Below are 25,307 nucleotides of genomic sequence, written 5' to 3'. Positions count from 1 at the left end.
ATGACGTTAGACGATAAAGCCATAAGCTTCTCCCTGGAGAGACATAGAGCTTGTAGAATAGTGAAAGCGGAGAGTGCAAAAACAAAACAATTTCCAGTAAACAGTGGCAAGCAGGGAGGAAAACAAAGTACATTCAAACCCGGGATTATCTGTTATTACCCGTTCTTTTTACTTCTCAGTGATACTGTCACTGTACTAGCACTTTGTACTAACTTTGTTTTTGAGAGTTTTAAATGGTTTATTGAAAGACATTTTATAGACTTATAGAATTTACTGTAACTTTGTATGTCACTTTGTATTATCACTTTGTATTCATTTTGTTTTTGAGAGTTTTTTATATTTTATATTGAGAGAGATTTTATTGAATTTACATGTATGCTGTGATGAAGGGGCAGGACCAGATAAGCGTTGCTTCTTTCACCCCCTTCTCAAACTATTTTGTGTATGTTTTATCTTGCTTTTAACTCATGTTGACTGCTGGCTTCACGTATGTGGAGTTATTTGTATGAGTTTTTGTGATGTTTTTTATGTTTTGAACAGACTTCCGTGGAACAGAAAACAAATAAAATGTGATATTTGAAAAGAAGCACTAGGAGGGGGTGGCCGCTCCGCCGAGGCCAATTCTGAGAAGACGTGTGGTTTTGTGGGACACTTTGCTGCTGTAAACACGAGTTGAGTGGAAAATGTCAATAGCATTAACAGGAGGTGAGGGAGAGCGGAACGACCTCCAATGCTATAAAACTGGCTCTTCTGAGGAGCTGTAATTTCATTTGCCCCTCACCCTGAATCTGTTTCCCTTTAAGACTGTTGGGTAATATTCTTTGGAATAGCTGGATGGAGTCCCACAGGGCTCCTGCCAGCAGATCAGGATAAGGAAATACTTTCTTAGTATGCTGAACTCTGGAATTTCAGGGGCTGCTGGAGTTAAAAGTGTATCGGACAGATACTGAGTTTTGCGGTTGACTTTGGGCTGCTGTGTTTGTCTATAGAGTATAGAGGATGTGCGCAACTTCAAATGTTTCAGTGCAGAAAAATAAATTGACAAGAGGGAGGGTCTGTTGTTTGCTTACGGTCAAAGTGATGTGTAAATTGTGCAATTCTACCAAATTCACAGAGAAAAAGTGCTGTGTTAAGTAGTAGGTGGAATTCATCTGTACAACAAAAATCTTTTACATTCATTCAATGGCCTCCCACAACTGAAAAACTGCCCAATGAAAATTCACCATCCAGCCTTAGTGCTCTTACTGTATGTCTCAAAATAACACCTAGTGGAACTGACGGTGGAATTATTCTGCGTTCCAGACAACTCTGAGGTCGGAATTCCTAGTTGAAATTTCCGATTTCCGACCTCCAAGCGTTCCAGATCCACGACGCTGTTGTGTGACGTCAGACAACTGATTCTCTGCGAAGTCGGGGTAGATTCCCTCCCCCGCCCCGGGGTTTTCAAGTAGGAACTCTGACTTTGAGTGGCATTCCAGTCTTCTTCTAGTAGGAGGTCAGAAAATCTCAACCTCCGAGTTGTCTGGAACGCAGCATTCGCCCAGGGGTGAACTTGGATCTTACAAGCAAAATGTTCCCTGGTTGAACATAACAACACACTTTCTACAGTAAATGCTAAAAAAAAACATTTTTACTTTTGTCACTGCTGCAACCCTGCCAAGAACAGACAACTGCTCTTATATAAAAGTAATTTCATATCCCCATAAGTATAGAGATTAGCAGCAGGTCTATCAGTTTTGAAGGGACAGCCAACCAAAATGCTTCATGAGTGTCATGGGCAGGGGTTATCAGTTGTTGACAGCATGTGTCATTACAAAACTGATGCCAGATCAGTTGAGGTGTTCCCTCTTAGGGCGTGTGTCCACATAGCTATTTTTTCTGGCAGCACACCCAGCGGCACATCAAAAAAGCATTCCCAGCACTGTTTTCTTGACGTTAAGTACACAGCTGACTAATCAACAGCTGAATGTTGACAGCTTACAACAAGCTTATGGTACGGTGATAAAAGCACAACAATCACAGCAACATTCATTAGCTGGGTTTCCATCCAAATGTATCCCAACTTTTAATCGAATTTTCAGAAAGTCGGCAAAAGAAAATGCGAAATAATGCGCGTTTCCATCCACTGCTATTTTGCTAATTATAGAGCTGTCAATCACCTCGTGTTTGAGCTGTCTGAGCTGCTGATCAGCTGCTAGACCCGATGCAGCTCTATTAAACACATCTAACGTTATTCATTTAAAGTTTCTTGATGATCTACAAGTAGACAAAGGTACCATAACGCAATTTCTGGATTACCAGGTGCGACTCGACAAGCATAACGTTATAATCCACGGAGCATGCAGATAGTAAATTAATGCAATTTCATTCAATTCTAGAAGTGAGTCGCCTTAAAGTTAATATCCCAGACCAGTCTTCTTCTGTTACAATGCCATGGCGGGTATTGTGCTGCATATTTACCGTGTGTAGCCCTATTGTGTGTAGGCTACTACACGGCCTGTCATGTTTTGCAGTGATCAAGGCAAACTGCCTGGTTTTTGAATGGAGAGACAACGGAATATCGCTTCATCTGTTTCCACCGCACGTTTCGCATTTTCCTTTTATCGATACACCCGACTTTTCCGCCTCCCTCAAGCGTGAAAACTTTTTTGCGAAATTTTGAGGCTTTTGCGAATTAGACAGCGTTTCCACTCTTTTTTTTTATGCGCAAATTGAAATTTCGCATAAAAACAGGTGGATGGAATTGGAAACCTGACTATTGTCTGGCCGATCTGCTCCCACAAACAAGCCTTTCTGTCTCTGTTGTGATAGTTTCTGTACCTATATACATATCGTACCTCCTCCATTTTCCTGGCTTTTTGGTTACCAGGGTGACGAGTACCGCTCCATGTTGGTTGCTTGGAAAGGAGCGCTGGTGACTACACCAGCACCTTTCTGAAAAGTTTAGAGATTTCCAACTAGAAGCGCTCAGAGCGGCTGCGCAAAAAGGTCGGAGCGCTCTGACAAAAGATGCTGGTCACAGCGTTTCTTCACTAGGTGGCCACATATGTTCTCTCCACATTGGAAACAATTGAAAATTTAGCTGGCGCTCAGGAAACAAAGTTATGCGGAGTGGACACATGCCCTTAGGGATGTCCTATTCCTGAATTTTCCATACATCATCACCACCAGATACTACAATCTGTCAGTACTTTGTCAGTCTTTGTACACTACATCACTTCAGGCCTCAGGAACAACTTCTCTTCTCTATAATGCTCAGAACGTATTTCATACATTTCATCATATTCAGTGCCTCCTTTACAGCTGCAACTATACTGCCATGATGTTTCTGTCTCTGCACCAATGCTGCAAAGACATTTAGTGTAAATGGCAAATAAATTGAATTTGAAATGACTGAAGGAGCCAGATAAATATAAATACTCTACATTCCAGATGGATATTAGAGTTTACAATGAGCAAGTCTCAGCAAGACAAAACAACTTAAAAATAGGACAAAACTCCTTCCTGGTTCAGTTCCTCGTGTTCATTTTAAAGAACTCAGGAGAGGGCTTGAGAGATTCAACATGGTCCATTTAGAACCTTAGGCTGTATCTTTGCATTTAAAATACTCCAGTGACATGTCACACATTTATTACTAATATGGCACATTGCCACAAACACTCCTCAAAGCCTGTTGCGGTCAATACATTCCAAACAGTAGCCATTTTATTAGTAACGCCAATTGCTGCCTACCATCATAATTATGTGGTTGAATACAGGTGGTTGGCAGTAAAGAAAGCTCTCACCTTTTCAACATCCTCTCGCTCCAGTCCAAGAACACTTCCCATGAGCCTCAGCACCTCGGAGCGCTTGTTCTTAGGCGTGTGGAAGTATCCCATGAAAAGATTCCGCATTAGGACTCTGGAAACAGAAGGACACAAATAACAAGGCATGATGTAATTCCAAGTTAAAAACATCTGGCCCCTGTCCTATTTTTATACAGCTGTGTGAACTATGACTAAACCCCAAACGTATAGACTTCATCTTCTCTTTCTTGGTCTCTCCAGGGAAGGATTTGAGCACACTAGAGATACAGAAAACATTTTTTCCTTGCCAATATGACACCTGAAATTGTGTATGTGTGTATGTGTGTGTGTGTGTGTCTACTGTATAGGTAGATGACATGTCATCGGGCATGATCACATCACTGGTGACATCATCACTGGTGACAGCTATAGCTCAGCAGGCCAAAGGTATATTATAAGAAAATAGAAAAAAAGAGCTTCTTGGATACTTAGAGACCATTTTAATTACTAAGTAAAGTACATGTCTACTGCAACTGTTAAACAATGTACATCTTCAAGGATAAACAGGGTACATTGGACTGTGTATGTGTGTGTCTCTTGTGTGTGTGTGTGTGTGTGTGTGTGATGTCACAATGCCTCTGATATCACTGATGATGTCACAATTGATGTCATAATAGCCATATATAGCCTCAGACTGATGACATCATCCCTGATGACATCATCACAGAACTTTTCTCACCCAAGGATGACATCACTGATGTAATCATCACTGATGACATCATCACTGGTGACATCATCACTGACTGATGACATCATCACAGAACTTATAATAGCCTCACCCAGGAAGGATGACATCAGGCATGATCACATCACTGGTGACATCATCACTGGTGACTACATTATATATAATCATCATCATCATCATCATCAGTATATAAATGTATGTATGTATAAATGTTTGTTTGTTTCTCTGTCCCACTGTGATGTCATAAATCCCACTGTGACATAATCTGTGATGTCATAAATCCCACTGTGACATAATCAGTGATGTCATAATGTCCCACTGTGATGTCATAAATCACTGTGACATCATCTGTGATGTCATAAATCCCACTGTGACATCATCAGTGATGTCATAAATCCCACTGATGACATCATCTGTGATGTCATAAATCTGACATCATCAGTGATGCTGGTCTCATTGGCCACACAGCAGATATGTACACGCACGCACGCACGCACGCGCACACACACACACACACACACACACAGGCAGAGTATGGCTGTGATACGATTGCTTGCTCATTGTATGGCCTGGCTCAGGTTAGCCTTTGATTTCTGGGAAAACAGACACTTTATCTGGGTGAAACTACTGTACGTTGTATTGGATCGGTGCGTAGACCCATGTACTCTCCGATACTCATTCCAGCATTTTAGGCAGTATCGAAGGCCTTTCCAATACTGGTATATCGGTATGGGAATAACTCTAGAGCACACACAATCTTTTCTATAATTCCAGCAGCTCACAGCAGTGGGAAAGCATATCTTCTTCACTTCCTCCATTTGGTTTGCAAAAATGGTATTCAAGCCAGTGACAAGTTTGCTCCTATAAATATCAGGCAACTGCTACAGAAGATGAGACCTCATCTGCTGTGTGAATTTGGACCAATGGCGCTGAGTTTCAAATGTGTGTAAAACCATCAGAGTCCAATGAAAACCATATGAGTTCTTAATCATAATCTCTTTGTGGAATGTGAGATGATAAGATTACTGAACTTACTTGTCCACCTTCCCCTCTGTGCTGTTCAGCAGATTCATCAACTTGTCCTGTGCCTCTTCCAACATCTCCTGTCTCATATCCACTGCAAGCCGCACACACACACACACACACACACACACACACACACACACACACACACACACACGCGCACGCACGCACAGATGGAAGAGTTGGGTCTTGCTTTTACAGAGAAATGTTGGCATATCCATCGAGCAGACATTCCAAAATTAGCCTCTGTCATCAGTCAGATTGCAGATCCGAACATGTCCACAGTTGGTAAACTATTACTAGATGCCATATAAATTTTCCAAAAGTGATTGATTGACTTGCAAACCAAATATATACCCTCATATAGTGCCTGAGTAAACCTGAGTAAATACATTGTCTGAACACCAGCCAGAAAGGGCGGCCGGGAAAGGGGGGGGGGGGGTGATGAACAGGCACGTCTGAGAATTTGCTGTGATGTCATGCCCATGTCTGAGGGTGACTGTGGGACACAAAAAATGATGTAGGAGAATCTATTTGTTATTCTCCTGTTATTAGGCCTATGATGAGAATGTGTGCAAACTGAAAACGTGATGCTTTAAAGGCCGACAGAGACAGACAGAGAGAGAGAGAGAAAAAAAGCCAGTGTTCAAAGCCCACTTGGAATTTGAAAGGAGGTATAAATCTAAAAGTCAACGCTGTCAGAGGAAGCCAGACATGGATTGCAGCAAAATGCATATCAACCATAACAACTTAAGCAAAAGCAGAGGAGGGGAGCAGCGGTCTTTGAACCAAATCAGGTGAAGCGACATTTATTTAATCACAGAATACACCTTTATTTTGCTATAAAATCGGTAAATTTAATGCTAGACTGAAGTTTTTATGCATGTTTGTCTCAGCATTCAATCATTCAAATAGCTTGGCTTGGCTGCTCAGAACACTGAGCTGGGCCTCACCTTGTTTTTTCAGCTCTTCAAGTTGCTCCTCCTTCAGATCCAGCTGATCGGTGAGGCGAGAGGCCGAATCCAGAGCAGCGTTCGCTTCGTCAAGGTTCATCTGACAGAGAGAGCAACTGTTATTACGCCTTTTATACAACAGCAATGTGAACTCAATGTGAACTCTCATTGTTACACATAAGAATAAAGAATAGGACGAATAATGGCACGGACAGACTACCCGACGATTGAAGTCGTCAGATCGCTGTTGTTTTCACACTACACAAGTTGCTGTCTTGTAATCAGGAGTCTTTAAGTGGTGGTTTTCACACTGTATGACTGAGCGTGACAGGGAGGCACACATAACAAGATATTTCACTAGGAGAATCCCCGACCAGTCCACAAACGCAGTCTCACACAGGTCTGCTCACGGCTTTATTAAACACACATGCCTACACAACATATATGGGCCATTCTACACAATTGGTTCAAAGTTGAGTTATTAAGTCAGAGAGTTATTGAGTTTACTGCATTCTCAAATATTATTTTGTATTAAAATAGCATAAATAATAGAATGATCTTTGTAAACATCTAAGATTTGCATACTTAAATGGTTATTAAATTTGTTTTTTGTTGCTGTTGTTGTGGGACAGCAGTTTGCACCATCTCGGTAGAATGGCCCATTTACTTTCTCCGTCTGCCTCAGACCACTTGCCTGGAGTAAAGCAGCCGTCCTCCTGTTGAGCAGAGCAGCAAAACTAAAAACTGTAGCCTTGTTATAAGCAGGACAGCGGAAACTCTCCAGTGGAAACAGAATTAAACGTTGAGCTTCTGAATAAATTTTTTAGACAGGGAGCTGCTGCAGACGACAGCTGTCATCACCCTGGCCATGTCTGCCTTGTCTGGCCTGCGGTGTCTTGTGCTCTCATTGGCTGTAGCACGTTGACGGCTCTGTTGGGTGCCTGTGACTCATTGGTGAGCTCGCCGCTTGCATCTGTGGACAGTTCACACATTGCAATCGAGCGGCGGGCCAACGGCGATTTGCCTCTGATCTGGGGGGGGGGAGCTCGGAGCGTCTAGTCTGAACTCGGCATTAGTGAGAGCGATAATACTCCAGCTTCATGGATACATTTACCCTTTTACACAATGAATGGCTTTTACATGTACTCCACAGGCTCATAAAGCAGTGCTTTATACCTATGTGGCCATATTGGTTGGTTAGTTTGGTTTATTTGCACATTGATAAAACGAAAAAGATATATACATATACATTTGTACCAAAACAAAATCACCACAAATCCAATTGATTATACTGATTATATAGCTTTTACATAGACGTGTTATTAGTCATTACATTTGACATAGACTGGAACTAATCAAGGTTTGTAACGCCTATAACGGCGATCCTCAAAGTCCGGACTCCGGTTCGCATCCGGACCCAGATGCTGTCCTATCCGGACCGAGCCCTATAACCTACAAATCATTGAGAATTGTTACATTTTCAGAGCGCTTCTGTTTTAACTGGCACATGCTTTTCTAGCCTTTATGGTACTGGTTTATCTCCCAGGAAGCTCATAGACCAATTGCATGAGCTGTAAATGATCACACGTGATGCTACTCAGCCAATCAAATATCCAAAACGATTCTGCCTGTAGCTTCCCAGTGCTGGAGAGCTGCTGTGAGAGAGTGACACACGGACGGAGTAGATGCGAGCGACTCAGAGAAATGCGAGATAGAAATAATTTCACATGGTGTGCTCTAAAAATAAACGAGTAGACTGTGAAAATGAAGATTTAGTTTTAATCCAGAGCGGACACACTCTTAAAATGTTCATTCATCGTTCTCACGGGCAGTTAAAAACCAGTATGTCTCATGTGAAGTGTGATGCGATCCTCCTGAACTGTCTATTGAAGCGCCACACATGAGCAAACACACTCAAATCCAGACTGAGGGCACACTCACACATTCACTGCCCAAGGGCATGCGAACGATATATAGATATATGGATGGATGGTTGGATAGATAGATCACTTCTCTCAAGAGAAAAGGAGGTTTGTTGGCTGAGAAAATGGGAAATTGAGTTAACAAAAGGAAAAAGGGGAAAGTTATTTTTCTAAAATTAAAGCACTTTATTTTAAAATGCACATTTTTCCAAAACACTGTTGTCTGGAAGTACAACCACAGTCTGATCTGCTGGCCACTGAGCAGCTCCACTGGAGCGGTTGGGCAACTCAGTGGTGGTAATGAGGGAGGGGCAAGTGCTGCTTTTGCACCTTCCCCACCCAGATTTATCCTGTCGGCCCCGGATTTTGAACTGACGACCTTCCGGTCACAAGCTCATTTCTCTAACCGCTGGGCCACCACTGCCCAAGGTTACAAGCAAAGCAGAGTGAATGGGATACTCTGATGTGATGTTGACTGCTGGTTTACCTGAAGGGCAGATGCTTTGTCTTCCCGGTTCTCAGCTTTCCTTCTCCACTCATCCTTCTCCCTCCTGAGCTTGTCGAGCTCCGCTGAGTACATGGATTTCTCTTCTGAATGGGCAAGAGAGAAACGCTACAGTAATTATAGTTCTACAATTAATATAATGCAGGTCGATAGACTAAGAATGTATGCAAAAATGTAGCATGTTAAGTTGAAGCAGTCGGCTTGCCTTGTTGGAACTGCTCTAGCACCATCTGTAGGTTGGAGAGCGACATTGCATACTGGTTGACCTGCTCCTGGGAGGTGCGGAGCTGGATAAGAGCGTCGTCTCTCTGCTTCACCACAGCGCTCAGCTGCTCCTGAAGAGACTCCACCTGCATGCTGGCCTGGTGGCTGGAGGCCAAAAACAGGAGGAATGATATTAACAATCAAACTGTTGATTTTTTGTTTTACTGCATCAGGCAACTGTGCACATTTTCTGCTCCAAGTGGCAGAGAGAGAGGTAACTGGTCTATGATCACTTTGTAACAAAGGAAACCAAAGGAACAAGGGAGACAAAAGATCTATGTTGGTGCTCACTCATCGCAGTTTTGGATTTCGCTTTCAAGTTTAAATTCTTAATTTCCTCCAGAAATGTCCTGCCAGTAATCATACTCGACAGCAGAATTTCTTTTGGGAAAATCTACAAGTCTCAATTAGTGGGGACGGGGTGCACCTCTCGATTGCAGCCCCACTTTATGATTTTAGGCTGATAACAGTATTTTTCTTTTTACTTAAAATCTTTCCTAGTCAATGCATTTGTTTATGGATATTTTTGGGGCATTTCTGCCACCATAACACCTGCTTTAATTAAAATCTACACGTGATTGGCAATGTACTGTGGTGTGCAAAACCTGCACATTTTCTGAAACACAAGGGAATTCAGTCTTGGCGTATGATGATTATTATATTTCTAGTTAATGTGTTGACGTAACATTTCAGCATCACAGCCAATATATAGACTGTCATTTTGTGTTTTCTGCTAACCTGGCGTTCTCCACTGCGCTTGAGGAGGTGGCCAGCCTGTCGTCCAGCATTGCCACCCTCCTGCGCAGCTCGCTCTCTCTGCTCTCCGCGGCCAGGGCCTCTCTCGTGTAGGAGTCCTCGATCTCCAGGAGGTGGTTACGCAACCTCTCCAGCTCCAGCGTGAGGCGCTGCTCTTTATCCTTCATGTGCTGCAGCTGGGGAGGGGATAGGACCATAATGTGTATCAGACAAGATCATTATATTTTTATATATTTTCCCCCTGACCTTATGTAACATTTTCAAATTTTTAAAAAGCTGGAAATACTTGAGTTGATATTTCCTCATTTTCAAGACCTATGCGGACCTGAGCAATTTGAAGTCTTGATACGTTAGCGAGGAATATGATGCTATGAATAAAACGAAAGAAAATGGAAAAAATGCATCAAGCTGGCTGTGTTTTACATGTATTTTTCAAACTCTTACCCATGTAAAAAATAAGTTGAAGTTTCATAAGGGTAATAATTATAACATTGGGTGAATACATATTCACACATAGACCAGTTTACATCCCTGTTTGAATTTGACTCATACATACAGAATAGAATAAAGTAGAACAATCTTTATTTGACCTAAGCTGAATTTGCTTTGCACATAAAGAAACACAACAGTGCACAAAGACAGATGCTAGTGAATATGTTTCATCTGTCCTCCTACCTCAGACTGTACTGCAGTTGTCTCCATTTGCTTCTGTTTGAGAGCCATCATCACCTGATCCCTCTCCTGCTGGAATGCCACGGCTTTGTCCTGCATGGACTTCATTTCATTCAGGAGCTGATTCAGCTCACCAGACTTTCCCTGTGTGACATACATTATCAACAGAGCAAATCAGGGGTGGAACTATTTTGAAGAGAGAGAAAACAAACAGGAATCCAGGGCAGACATCCATATTTGCCAGTCTAAAATAAATGTCCTTTGGTGGACGTTTTTACCCCCTCATGTGCCGAAGTACCATGACTGCATTTTTTTAAAATTTTTATCATGGGTCTAGTCTAGTCTCGCTTGCCAGACTCTCCCAGCAAAGGGGCTGGGAGAGTCTGGCTTGGGACGCTTTCTATCGTGGACTATCGGAAATTATTGGACTATTGGAAATCCAAATATGGTCGCAGCCGACTCAACGACTGAAATGGTCGGCACCAATGAGAGAGCTAAGTCCACCACGCTGCTTTCTCCCAGTCAGACTACCAAACCCCTAACCCTGGGACTGTTGGTTCGCTACTATGCCCATTGAGATATACAGCAAGTGGACAAATAACTGCAAAAAAGGGCTAAAACATCCTTTTCTACTAAAATAATTCTAAATCTTTTTTTCTACTTAATTATGATATGAAGTTGCCAACTGACCTGCTCTTTGTCCTTGAGCATCTTCTCCAAGGTGGCAGCTTTCTCACTCATTGCACTGAACTCAAATTCCTTCTCCCTGAGCAGAAGGGATACCTGCATGTTGGTTTCCTGCAGCGCTCGGAACTCAGACTCTTTCTCCCGCGAGCGTGCCGCCACCAGCTCGTTCTCCTCCTTCAGCTTCTTCAAATCCATCTCAAAGATCAGGGCGCGCTCTTTCAGGTTGGTCACAGCCTGCTTCAGCACCTCGTTGTCATTGTCACGGTTACGCAGTGTCTCGCCGACGCGGCTTAGCTGGTCTCCTTTGGTTTTGATGAGCAAGTCTTTCTCCCTCACAGACCTCTGCAGCGCCTCCAGCCTCTCTCTGACCTGCCGGGTCTCCTCCGTCTGACCTCTCTGCTCGCTCTCCGAGGCGGAAGCCGAGTTGGAGAGCCGGTGGTTGTTCTCCTGCAGAGTCCTGATCATGGTGTCCCTCTCAGCCAGCAGCGCTCGCAGCAACTGAAGCTCTCGCTGCAGGTTCTCGCTGTTTATGGGTGCTGCCCCCTGGAAGCTAGGAGGCTCAGCTGTGAGAAAAGGCCCGCTCGCCTGGGCAGCTACACTGACTTCTGGAGGCTGTGCAACACAGTCCAGTTTACCCAGTAGAACATCCTTGGTGGTGCTGAGCTGGCTAATGGTCTGCTGGACCTGAGCAAGTTCCTGACTCAGACTCCCCAGCCTCCTTTCTTTCTGCTCATAGCTCTGGATCATTCGAGTGTAATCCACCGAGAGCTTGGAACTGCAGTCGCTGTCGGCGGACACCTGGCCCTGTAGTTTGATCAGCTCCTCCTGCAGTTGGGCTGACTCATGTTGCATGTTCTTGACCGTGGTGATCACCTGCTGCTTCCATTCCTCCATCTTCTTCACTTGCTGTTTCAGAGTGTCCCTCTCCTGCAGCAGCTCCTCAAACTGGTTGCTGCTGACACCGCCTGAGCCAGGACCACAGTCCCCTCCGGACGACTGCAGGACGGCCACCAGGGTCTGGCACTTCTGAGTCAGAGCATCAATCTCAATGTCCTTCTCCCTGATGATGCGGGACAGGTTCTGGATGGTCTCCCTGAACATCTCTTGGCTTCCTGAAGGATCACTCATGTTGGAGAGGCGCTGGTTCTCCTGCTGGAGTTTCAGCAGAGCAGCCTCCTTCCCTGCCATGATATCCATGATACGGTGGTAATCAGAGCGAAGCTGGCTATTCTCTCTGGTCTTTTCGTTCAGCACTGCCAGCACCTGCTCTCTCTCCACAGCGTAATTCTGCAGCTGTTGCTGGAGGAACAAGATATCTTGGCTGTGACCTCCGCTTCCACCCATGGAGACTCTGGCATGAAGCGCCTGGATCTCCAGGTCCTTCTGCAGAACCATCTGGGAGAGTTTGCCCAGTTCGTCACGAGACACCACTAACTGGTCGACCTGCTTGGCCAGGGAGAGGTTCCTCTCATTCAGCTGGCTGATCTCGGCCTCCTTCTCCTTGATGCCCCTCACCAGCCTTTCTATTTCTACTTTAGACAGGTCATGCTTCTCATTGCCGTTCTCCCCATTTAGAGACTGGGTCTTATCTTCCTGCAGGATGACCTCTCCCTGTATGGGCAGGGGGTCAGCATGGCCCTGATGCTCACTGAGCCCATCCACTGTCTGCTGGAGATGGGCTATCTCTTCATCTCTGGCGTGGATAAGTCTGTCATAGTTGAGTGTGGTCTGCTCATGGCGAGCGTGGGCCTGCTCCAGCTCACTCTGCTGTGCCTGGAGGGATTGCTGGGAGTGGAGGAGAGAAGCCTGCTGTTCCTCCATGGTTGTCCTCAGGGTCTGGACCTCCTCTTCCAGAGCGTCCCTGGAGGACTTGAGCTGGGTGATCTCTGTCTCCAGCTCTGTGATGATGTCCAGGGTCCTGGGCTCAGCCAGGGGCTGAGGTCTGCTCTGCTGGTCCCTGAGGCGGTCAATCTCCTCTTTCAAGTGACTGTTCTCTTCTTTCATACCGCCGAGCTGTTTGTCCTTGTCCTCTAGTGCATGTCTGAGAGTTTGAGCTTCCCTGGTCACAATCGAAATATTGTTCTCCATCTCCTTCTGCAAGTCTGCAGCATTCTGTTTCAAAGTCTCCATAAATGCATCCTTCTCCTGCAGCAGATCTGTCAGCTGCTTCTGCCCTGAAACTGTGATAGAGAGCATCTCATTGGTGTCTCTGTGGTCAGACGCCATCTGCTCCATGTCTCTCTTCAGCTGGGCTATCTCCAGGTCCTTCTCCTGGTTGAGTTTGACGGTGCGTTCATGCTCCATCTGTAAGGTCGAGGCGTCCATGGAGCGGGCTCGAGTCAGCTCCTCGATGGTCTGCTGGTACTGTTTAGCCTGTTCTGCCAGAGTTCTCTCAGTCTGGCTCAGATCTCCCTCCAGCTGACCTTTCTCCAGCTTCAGAGCCTCAATACGAGTGTCCTTTTCCAGCACTGTCCTGTTCAGAGATGCCTGGCCTTCCTTCAACTGCCTGCTTAGTTCCTCCATTTTACCCGCAGCATGCTCGCTCTCTGCCTTCAACCTCCTGTTCTCCATCTTCATCTCATAGTCCTCTGACATCACTTTCTCATGAGATCTCCTCATCTCCACCAGCTCTCTCCTGAGGTCTGATAGCTCGATCTCCTTCCCCGCTAGCTCCTCTCTACCCCCCTGTGCCTCAGTTCTCTCCCCTCCCTGAGTCAGCTGTGCTTTGATGGAAGACAGCTGCTCCTCTCTTTCCTGTAGAGTCTTCTTCAGTTCTGAGATTTCTTTGCGTGCCTCCCTGCTCTGGTCCTGTGCGTGTCCTAGCTTATCTTTCAGTTCCTTCGCTGTGCTCGCCAGCTGCTGCTTGCCCATATGCAGTTCGTTCAGGGTGTAAGCGCTCTGGCTCCATTTCTCCTTCTGGGTCTCCAGCTCTTGCTGCAGTGCCCTTCTCTGGTCTTTGGTTGCGTTGAGCTCTGTAGACAGTCTTGCCACCTCCGCCTCGGCTTCCTTCAGCTGCCCAGAGAGCTGCTCCTTCACCGAGATCATATGCTAGAGAAACAAAACCCAAATGTAAAAGTGAATGAATAAATTTAGCAATGTAGTTTTACATTGCAGGTTTCAACACATTTTTCCCATTAAAACCTCACTACATTTCCCACCTAAATTTGGTTAGTGTTAGGGTGTTCAGTATATATGTTGGCAATATAACTGTCAACTAGGCTATATCATGTGACAGCTGAACATTATTCCCCACAATTCATATTTATTTTTTCTGATTTCCCACCAATTTTTCTCCCCAATTGTACTTCTTCCTGCTGCCCCACCCCCTCTGCCAATCTGGGAAGAGCCGTAGACACACACATGCTTGCTCCGATACATGTGCAGTTGCTAGCCGCTTCTTTTCACCCGACCAAGCCGGAGGGAACACGCAACACGGGGGGGGGGGGGGCGAACATGCGACCCTCGTGTTGGTAGGCAGGGAATCTACCGCTACACTACCCGGATGACCTATTCCAATCACAGTGGGTCTACTATGTGTATTTTTATTCGCCCCATTTTTTCAAAGTCCAGCAAATGACAAAGAAGGCAGGCCATGCTGGTCAGTCAGACCTGTGTTGCTTCCTGGTTTTGCTGGTCCAGTTCCTCTAGCTCAGACATGATGGTGTCCCGTTCCTCCTCAGTGTCCCTCAGGGCCCGTTCTCTTCTCTCCAGCTCTGCCTTCAGCTCCTTCAGCTGCTCTGCTTCACTGGCCTCAGCTCCTTCACTGCTGACTGCTTGCTGCTCGGCCACTTTAAGTCTCTCCAGCAGACTAAGCTGTGGGGTGGGGGTGGGGGGTGAACAAAACAAAACAAAACAATAAAAATCAAAAAATTACACTTTGCCACAATCCAGCACGTCTCAGGTTTATTGTGTACCGTTTCACAACCTTTGATCTGTATTATCACATCACCGAGACACAAAAAATTTGGACCTGCAAGTTCAATTGCTCAATAGGGACTTGAGCCTCACACACCCTAAGGATAGTTCAACGGTCACAGTTGGAACAAACCAGTTACATTAAAAATGGCCTTGTTATGTTCTCAGGAATGTTAAACCAATATTTTACTTTGGTGTTTACCTCTCACCATTAATACCTCCAGGAGAACATGTAAAACGTAGTCAAACTTCAACATTTTGCTCCCCTGTGGATCTATATTCAGCACTGGTTGTTCCTCTCCTCTCATTATCAATAATTGCATAAAAGCTTACTTGCATTATAGGAGTATGAATACTAAAATATGACAATAAAATAAAATATTATCTTAAGTTACCAAACCTTTTCTTGTTCCAGGATCTCATTTTCTTGTCTCAACGTCCCAATAATGGTGTTCAGCTCTAAGATGTCCGCATGCTCAACTTCTTCCTTTGGTTCAGGCTGAATTATGGGGCAGGATAAACATATAAAATAAGGGGGGAATTTCATAAAGATTTACCACGGCATAAATATGACATGATATATGGCATGTGTTCACATTAATACTTGCCTCAGACAGACTTTTCAGTTTCTGTATTTCTTTTTCTGCAGCTGGAAAATAGAATTTTAAGTTAATATGCTGGAAAAATATGGAACGAAAAAACCTATAGTACCATAGTAGGCAATGATAACATCCTGTTCCCATGCCAGATTAATGTGTGGTTACAACTATGATAAGTATCACATTACACAAGGAGGATTATCAATAAATATAACAGCAAAATCTATTTGTATGGTGGTTTTCTTAACAATGCTACTATGGCTTTTTTTTGGGTTATTTCTATTTATTTTATGTCACTGTTTTAATGTTATTGGTGAGTGCTATATAAATAAAAGTATTACTATAAAAGGAACAAAAACTAATAAACAATCAGCTATAATTGTTTATAATTGAAGACTTAAACTGCTGGCAGCATTAAGGTCTGCACGGCAGATGTGAAATAATATAATACTACATAACAGTATTCAACGCTACTCAAGATAAGACCGTACAGTATATGGGCGTCTGGGTAGTGTAGAAGTAAAAGCACTCGGCTACCACCGCAGAGGCCCGGGTTCAATTCCTGTCAGCGGTACTTCCGGCTTGGTCAGATGTTCCTACAGAGACAATTGGCCGTGTCTGCGGGTGGGAAGCCAGTGGGGTATGTCTCCTGGTCTATGCACTAGCGCCTCGTCTGTTCGGTCGGGGCGCCTGTTCAGGCACCTGGTAACTGTTTTTTTAGGAAACTTCCATCAGGAAGGTGATTCTGTTCCATCAAAACCAGAACCACACGCCACCTAAACAGCTTCTTCCCAAGGGCTGTCTCTCTCCTCAACAAGCCCACTCACATCTGAGGTCATGACCACCCCCCCGGCCTTTCCAGTCACCCTTTAGAGCACTTTATCTTACTATTTTAATCCATGCGTTTCTGTAATTAAATTTTTTATCTTAGTTTCTAGTGATTTTATTGTTTTTATGAGTGCTTTTATGAGTGTATAGCTGCATTTTTTAGTCAAAACTAATGGCTGTGGTAACCAACTACCGGTACATGCGCCTTCATATCCTGAGTGTCTTGTATTCACTGTCGTATACGTATGTATGTTTATTTGTATCTTGTCGAGTGTGCTGATTCACCAGAATGAATTCCTGTGTGTCCTTGTGATGCATTTGGCAATAAAGTGTTTCTGATTCTGATTCTGAATTGGGGGGGAATAGCGTGATCCTCCCATGCGCTCCGTCCTGCCGGTGAAACTCCTCGGCGTCAGGTGAAAAGAAACGGCTGGCAACCGCACATGTATCGGAGGAAGCATGTGCTAGTCTACGGCTGTCCCCAGATCGGCAGAAGGGGTGGAGCAATGACTGTGACAGCGGGGGAAATTGGCCAAGTACAATTGGGGAGAAAATGGGAGAAAAACTGAAAAACTGTAAGGAAAAAAGAAAAAGATAAGACCATATACCTGCAAGGGCTTTCCTCAGACCCTGGATCTCGTGCTCCAGCTGGGCCTTTTGCAGAGCCTTCCCCTCTTGCTCCTGCACTCGTGTCTGGAGCTCAGTGACAGAGGCCTGTAGGCGCGTGTAGTTCTGCAGCAACTCTGCGTTCTCTGCCTGGGCTTCGTCCTTCTCCAGCTGCAGTGCCTCCTGCTTCCTCCGCGCCTCCTCCAGGCTGCTGCTGAGCTCTGCCTGCAGCTTCTCCCGCTGCTCTGCTGCTTCCTGAAGGGACCCGATGGTGTTCTGGAGATCAAGCAGCTTGGAGGTGTCCGATGGGGAACTGGCATGACCAACACCTGAGAGAGAATGATTTGGAGTGCTGTGATTGAGTAGAAATATTCAGTCAGAGGGAGGGACTCTCATCTTCATAAATATAGAAAAGGAGATGGAGTAAAAACAAAGTATTAAAACAATCGGTATTTAAATGACATATACTGTATGACCATTTGGTGGATAATTTATCCAAAGCGCCTTACAGTACAATGACTGCTTAGAATTGTGATAAGGCTGGCCATCATGGGAATGATTGAGTCATCATTGGTGTGAATGGGCATTTCAACGGACGAAGGCCTAGGGTAGTCCGAAATTATTGCACTATTGCACTTTATATAATACATATGACAAGAAGAATATAATAGAATATGACCTTGTGAAGAATTTTGATTTGTTGGAGTGGAGGGGCCTATGCATTTTTAAGCCTTGATTCTGCCATTCTTAATCTAATTTACAATACAGCATTTCAAAGTGAAGCTCACCAATCTGTTCTTCCAGCTCCTCTATCCTCTCCTCATATTCGGCCAGCTCCTCTCGGTGTCGTCGGGTGATGTCGGCCATCTTGTGCCGCTGGGCGTCCTGCAGAGCAGCCAGCTCATGCTGGTGTTCATCCACCTCACGACTCATCTCCTCTCGCAGCTCCTGCTCCGAAGCAGCAATGACCTCAAGGTTTGAGTCTCTGTGGCATATTGTCTATGTGTGGTGTATTTACTGTGTATTCAGGAGGTTCGGTTAGAGTGGAATTTAAATTCCACTCTAGGAAAGCTGTTGCTCAAACTCACCTTAACAGTCCTTTGAAGTTTGAGAATGTCAGTCTGATCGCCATTACCAGATCCTGTTGCTTTTGATGCCTGAAACAAAAAGATGAGTATTCGACCTCCCAGATAGATTGAGTTTAACACATCAAAGTAATTCAGACTGAAATTAGGCCGCATTTAGACTCCAGGTACAAGTGACTCAATTCTGATTTTTTTGCTCTCACATCTCCGATATGTGTCATGACAGTATAAGCAAGAAAAAAGCACATGGATCCGGATATTCAGGTCTGATTCAGGCCTCAGTCATAAGTGGAAATAAATCAGATGTGAATCAGACATGGCCCAATGCGACTGCAATCTAAGCAGACATATCGGATATTGCCTCTCATTGTGAGTCGCACGTGATTGAAAATGCCATGTGTGTGTGCGTCCTTGCGCTTCCAGAGGCTGTAGGCCAGTGATACTCAACTTGCGGCCCGGGGGCCAGATGTGGCCCGTGACAGGGTGCAGAGTGGCCCCCCGACCATTTTCTAATAATTTCATGTTAGTTTTCATTGTGAATTAGAATCTAATTCACAATATTGTGAATTAGAATCTAATTCACAATACAAAATAACGTGAAATAAAGTTTGACTGAGCTCCAGCTAAATTGTCAAATACCGCCATCTGCTCGCTACCCAGGCACTTATGTATGTACTTAACCTAACTAACTTAACTAATTATCCGGTGTGCACAACATTGTCAGACTAAACTCCAAATGACATCCCAAAAACCTACAATCCGCTACAGAAACATTTATATTATGTGTTTATTAACTGGCCCCTGGCCTCCTATCATTTCATGAAAGTGGGCCCCGGGCAAAGACAGTTGAGTATCCCTGGCTGGTGTAGGCGACTCAGCTGTTGACTGCAGTGTGTTACGCTCCCGTTTCGACCATATAAGGCTTTATTCAAAACACCCTAAGTCCAAATTTGTTCTCCAAATAGTACATCATGTCTTTTACTTTTGCTTGGTAGTTCTGTGATTATATAGCCTAGGTGTCAGTTTCTTAAATGTCGGAGGAGGTTAATAAAAAACAAAAACAAAAACTCAGATGCAGCCTGTTTATTTGATAGGCTATTTATTTTGCTTTCTGTTTTGCAAGGAACCCGCTTGTGCGAAATATTCCCGCACATCAGCGCTCTCAATAAGCAGGTGCAGGACAAATCAACTACTTGAGAAACACGGTAAAATAATGTCCGCACAAGCATTATGCTCCCGGTCAGTTTATTATTAACGTTTCGATCAAAGGAGGAGGAGAAACATAGTACTGTTTGTTTACCATGCAGCTCTTTTCATGTGCTTAATATCAGCATAAGGATTTAATATGTGTTTAATATTTCTGGACTTGGTGAGTCAGTGGTGCTTGAGAATGAGTTTAGGAAGCATATTTGTTGTGTGGTTCCCCTATAATATCTCTATAATATTCCTGTAGGGTCTTGTGTTGCACCGTCTGGTCTGTGCTACTCAATCATGAGTTTATTCCTCATGTACGCATGTTGGTTGTTTCAAGTGAAGCAAGTGTAAGCACACACGTATTTAAAAGTAGTGTAAGCAGAAGGTTAAAATCGGATATAGGCAAAAAGTTGGATCTGAGCATCAAGACCTGCAGTGTAAGTGCAGCCTTAAAGAAACTTGAGATTGTCTAAACCTTCTGGCACCCAGTGCATTGTCATGTGTGATAAACCTTGTGCAAACAACAAAACAATAACAGGTAATCATTATTATTACTACCTGAGACATGCGCCTCCAGTGGGACACCTCCGCCTCCAGACGCATGACTTCTGTGGACAGACGGTTGATCTCCTGCTGTGACCAGATGGCATCACTGAGGTCCATCTCATCGCCATGGAAGCCCTGATGGGACCCTGAGGGACGCGACAGGAACGAGGACGCACAAGAGGAGGTGGTGGTGGTGGAAGTAGTGGCCACAGGAAGCATGGCGGGGCCGACGGAGGCAGACTGGGCCGACTGATGCAGCTTCTGGAATTCTTCCTGAAGGCCACTCTGCTGAGCTTTCAGGTGACTGATCTCCACCTGGGAAGACACAGACGAACCTTAGGTCACCTTTATACCTGCCATTAGCAACCTAATGAAAAATTAAGCTAATGCGGAAGTGCCTTAAACCTGCATTCTATCTAATGGCCAGCAGTGGGTGACTTCACTGGCTGCAAAAATAAGTCAGATTGTATAGAGGTCAATGGGAAAATGACCCTACTTCTCACTTGATTTATGACCTCAGTAAATACTTTCCTCATGAGTTTATGGTCTCACTCGCTAGTTTCAAGTCTTCTTCAATACAGCATGATGTTCATTTTGTAAATTATGGTCCCAGATAGAGTAAAATAGATGATAAAGCAGACTATGCTTTGGGGGCGTAATTGACAGGTCACCTGTCCAGTGATTGCACAGATCGTGGACCAATAGCAGGCAGCATGGTGGCTCTGTGGAAAACCCCTGGTCTCGCACTAGCTGCTTCTGGCTCTAAAAAAAACAAATGGTGGCAATGGTAAAATGCCAAACTCCAGTCTTCAAAATGGCAGTCCCCACACCAATGGGTGACAGCAAATGTCGTGGCTATGTCCATATTTTTATACAGTCTATGGTTTTAATACAATCCGATCACCATGGATACATATTATGCATACCAGGTGTAAAGGGGTCTTTAAGTAAACTACACTACTAAACAACATAAACTCCCTGTCTTTTAGCATCCAGGCAAGGTTTGCCCTAATTCAATGACACAATAGAAAGTTACATTAGATCACGTGTATTCACAAATGTCAGGGGAAATAATGCAACCTCTGTGGGCATGTGTTTGTTCCAGATAGTGCCTATCCAAAAAATAAATAAGTAAATTAAAAACAATAACAACAACAACAACAAAATGTCTCAGTGGCTCTCATTTGTTGCCTAGCACCTAGATCACACATACAGTCATCCTTCTAGGTTACAAGACTATGCTGTCTGGATGCGTTTAACTTTGCATTCCTTACTGCAGTGTTCGCCATCTGGGAGTTCTACTACTATTCTACTCTTACAATCAATGGATGAGTGTCAGCTAAATGCCCCACATTGTAAGTGTGAAAGTCAGGGTTAGGGTTAGGGCTAACCCTGACCCTAACACTGTGAAGGTCCGTACGTCTCTCTGCTGCAGAAGGGATCTGTACTCTGCAGACTGCTGTTTAACCTGGATCTCGGAGGCCTCCAACTTCTCCTCCAGCTCGGCATGGAGCTTCTTTAATCTATCATACTGCAACAAAGACAGAGAGAAGAGCAAAGACTCAATAAATAATAATAATGTGAATCCAGTAAGGAATTATTTTTCTGCTTCTTTTTAGCAAGGTTTGTCCTGGTAGGCGTCAAACTCCTCCATGTACTCCTCCTGGTACTATGAGTGCCACTGAGCAACACAGAATCTACATAGGGAGGGACTGGGATATAATCTATAAATTGGGTTTTATATTTGTGTCTTTTGCACAGGATTTGAGTCAGTGAATAAGTCAACAGAGTCTGACCTCAGACTTCTGAGCAGTAAATGCAGCCTTGAGTTCTGTCAGCTTGGAATTGGACACCTGCAGTTCTGTGGCAGCATCTGTAGTTGGGTGGAAAAACAGAAATGAAGTAAATATCACAAATACAGGCAAGCATAAATATACTCAAAATATGACGCACACAGCACACTTGAAATTCCTTTACAAACAATTGGGGGAAATAATGGTAAAATCAAGCACCAGAGGATAGTTCCTCTCAATGTTTATCCCTTTTGAGTCCATGGTCTTTGAGATAATGTCAACAGAAAGACATATACCTACCTACTGTGAAGAAGATTCATATCCTTTTTCATATATATTCCTCAGTTTTATATTCCTTTAATGTCTATTCCTTAGTTTATATAATTGCCTTTTATCTGCTCCTGTCATTTGCTAAGTCCCGCTTAAACTGTGCGTTCCTATTGGTTAACTTGTCAATCAATCCTCTGTAGCAGACGCAGCTTCTATCTTTTCAGTTGCGCCAGTGAATTTCTGGAAGACACCACAAGTCCGCAAGTGCCGACCATAATGAGCTGTTACTTTAGTAGACTTGCTTATTATTACTGCATATCCTACTGTATTTTGGACAGTGAAAGCCTGTATGCATCCATTGAGAGGCAAGTTCCTTTTTTCTGTCATCCATATTTGTCTATTTGCTGCATGGCTTTAATTTGCTGCATGTTGGATGTGTGATTAACGCTCATGTTAATTGGCATACCCTACTGTAGTTAGCACATTGGATGAATAAGCCATGTGGCGATAAGAAATAACATGTGGAGCAACACAAGATGGCGCTGCTGAATGTTAATTCTATTAGTTGGAGTGTTGTTTATCAGGTTATTTCCACGCTGTACTCGAGTATTGAGGATTCGGAATACAGGATATTAAGATATACTAAGATAAATGTTGGAAATATTGGCTATGTATGCAAAGTATTACATAATGGTTCATAGTAGGCTCCATCTGGGCCCTTCTTGATCTAACTTCTTTCTCTCTCTTTCTATAAAAAAAAAAAAAAAAAAACGAACGAACCTAAACTAAACTTGTACCATTGTTCCTTCAGAAGTTGTAGTTGTCATAGACTGTGCTCCATAGTTGATTGCTCTATTGCTGACAAAAATGTGTTATTGTAAGTCGCTTTGGATAAAAGCGTCTGCCAAATGACGTAATGTAATGTAGTAAATTATATTGTAGGATGCTTTGTGTATAATACTTAACATAACTGATATTAATTTGTATTTTATTTTCCATGGTTTCAGAACCACACCAAATTGAGAAATCGTACTTCCTGTCTGAAATTACAGTACTGCACAGTGCGTGAAGCTGAGAATAAAGTTCACTGAAGACAAATCAATCTCAAGAGCATTTTTACTGATGCCCCACGGTGATTACATTAACTAACCAGCAAGCTAGTTAGTGGGAGTCGAGTATCACCCTACTCGATTTAACACCTACAATCTTTTTTCTTATTTAAAATAGTGTAGATGTTTCAATGCAAGGAATGGTTCACTTTGTATTATTTATTCTTCCCTCTTTTTCTCTTTCTCACACACACACACACACACACACACACACACACACACACACACACACACACACACACACACACACACACACACACACACACACACACAGGTTCACATGACATACTCGGGGCTACATACTCAGGTTCACATGACATACTCGGGGCTACATACTCTCAACAGCTGGGTGACGGTTAGCCAAAACAGAACAATTATAAGTACGCAAAACAAACTGAAGCCTAATCCAAATCCAATTTCAATCCATTGCCTCTCTTTTTAAAGTTATTAAAGAAAACCTAAAGATGCATTGCAGAATGTTTCACAGCAGGTCAGCTTTGTTCATTGATTTGGGCTATAAGTTGTAGTTCTGTGATCAAAGTTCTCTTTGCGTCATTGCTTTATCACTCAGTCTGTTTGCTTTAGACAGCTGATACGTTTTGGGTGAACTGGGTGATGGAACTAATTATATTTTGGCTTCATAAAACATATTCCTCAGCTTAACCTAGACCCACCAGTAACAACAAACCTAGTCCCTCAATACAATGACATATTGTAAATATACAGTAAATACCCATGCACTGACATTTCTTCAATGAGAATGCCATTTCATTTAAGAATGAATCTAAAGGGTAACTAAAGCCTAAAAGATGGTTTACCAGATCTATGAGAATAAATGTGGGGATTCAGTGATATTCCCCTTGTAATAAGAATAAATTACTATTCAATTTCATGTGTATTTATTTTGCTTTATAGTAAGTAGAAGGCAGAATTGCAAATATGATGCCCGAGTTCAAATAACTGGTGTTGGTATGGTATGTGGTAAGTGTTTTAGCGTTGTTGGTATGTAAGAGGTGGGCAATTTAAAGGGCCAAAACAACAACAACAACAACAACAACAACAACAACAACAACAACAACAACAACAACAAGAAGAACGGAATTGAAATTGTGGGAGATTGTTGCTCACTTCACGGAGATGTATCTAACGTAGTGCGTTTCAGACAGCAAGCAACAGGGCAGCAGCCCATTCATTCAGTACATTGGTTAGGTAACGAGCCAGGGAGGATTTTTTATCACATTCACAAAGTGTTCCAGTATGGACATTATTAATAAAAGTGAGGTGCAAGTGCGAGCCTGGTGCGCTGGAACTTACCTCCTACTTCCTCCACACCTTCCAGTAGCATATCTTTAGTAAAGTTGGATATCTGTCCAGTGAAAGATGACAGGCTTCCCCCGACCTGGCCAAGGGACTGGCCGAGGCCAGAGCCGATCCCACCCAGCCACGATGACATTTTCCAAACAAAAACAAAAGCAAGGCCAAAGACTGGAGAGCTAGCCTAGCTGCGACAGGCGAGTCTGTGGAGTTAGCCTGGTCATCCAGATCAATTCTCAAACACACGGACAGTCGGAGACGCTTGTTGATTTCAGGATTGACTCGACTTTCCTTCAACAAACTAGCTTTTTCAAACTGACAGACGCCGACATGTAGGACAGACCCCCGGCTAATAAGCGCTCGTCGGCTATGTGTGTACGGTAATTTGTGAAGACAAGCGAGTTAAGCACCATTATTTCTCAGTCAAACAACTCAAACCCTAGCTGGCGACGTTATGTTGCAGTCCGTATAATCGGTCGTACGCATCAGTGCTATGTTCTGCTGTTTTTAGCCGGTCTAAACAACACAACGCCTTTCAAGTGCCACCTCAACTGCAGCCATTATCGGCTTGACTGCGATGGCTGTCAGGTTTGACGTGGACACAGCGCAGAGCAGCGCTGCATTGTGGGATACTGGAGGACCAACAATCAGACAGCAGCAGGATGCGTTCAAGAGCAAGAAGTTAAATTCCCAAAAATGTGTCAACACAATTCGAGAGAAATAATTATTATGCATA

The 25,307-nt window shown here is 43.8% G+C and overlaps 1 protein-coding gene across 1 annotated transcript in view; it reads right to left on the bottom strand.

Moving 5' to 3' along the window:
- Positions 1 to 24,863, bottom strand: part of trip11 (thyroid hormone receptor interactor 11) — a 33,821-nt gene extending 8,958 nt beyond the window's left edge. Inside the window, exons 1-18 of the mRNA XM_083632418.1 lie at positions 24,572 to 24,863; positions 21,882 to 21,958; positions 21,506 to 21,616; positions 20,098 to 20,400; positions 18,349 to 18,417; positions 18,049 to 18,208; positions 17,263 to 17,589; positions 15,836 to 15,876; positions 15,628 to 15,726; positions 14,922 to 15,125; positions 11,316 to 14,360; positions 10,629 to 10,769; positions 9,936 to 10,129; positions 9,139 to 9,302; positions 8,916 to 9,019; positions 6,507 to 6,606; positions 5,566 to 5,647; positions 3,786 to 3,900 (exon numbers count right to left, since the gene is read on the bottom strand). Coding sequence (XP_083488544.1) covers positions 3,786 to 3,900; positions 5,566 to 5,647; positions 6,507 to 6,606; positions 8,916 to 9,019; positions 9,139 to 9,302; positions 9,936 to 10,129; positions 10,629 to 10,769; positions 11,316 to 14,360; positions 14,922 to 15,125; positions 15,628 to 15,726; positions 15,836 to 15,876; positions 17,263 to 17,589; positions 18,049 to 18,208; positions 18,349 to 18,417; positions 20,098 to 20,400; positions 21,506 to 21,616; positions 21,882 to 21,958; positions 24,572 to 24,710 — 5,475 coding nt within the window. The 5' untranslated portion in view covers positions 24,711 to 24,863. The remainder of the gene's footprint in view (positions 1 to 3,785; positions 3,901 to 5,565; positions 5,648 to 6,506; positions 6,607 to 8,915; positions 9,020 to 9,138; positions 9,303 to 9,935; positions 10,130 to 10,628; positions 10,770 to 11,315; positions 14,361 to 14,921; positions 15,126 to 15,627; positions 15,727 to 15,835; positions 15,877 to 17,262; positions 17,590 to 18,048; positions 18,209 to 18,348; positions 18,418 to 20,097; positions 20,401 to 21,505; positions 21,617 to 21,881; positions 21,959 to 24,571) is intronic.
- Between the last annotated feature and the right edge of the window lie 444 nt (positions 24,864 to 25,307).

Source organism: Poromitra crassiceps (genome assembly GCF_964638095.1).
Source record: "Poromitra crassiceps genome assembly, chromosome: 3".
Classification (NCBI taxonomy): domain Eukaryota; kingdom Metazoa; phylum Chordata; class Actinopteri; order Beryciformes; family Melamphaidae; genus Poromitra; species Poromitra crassiceps.
Note: the sequence above shows the minus strand (reverse complement) of the source record. Positions and strands in the feature narration are given on the sequence as shown.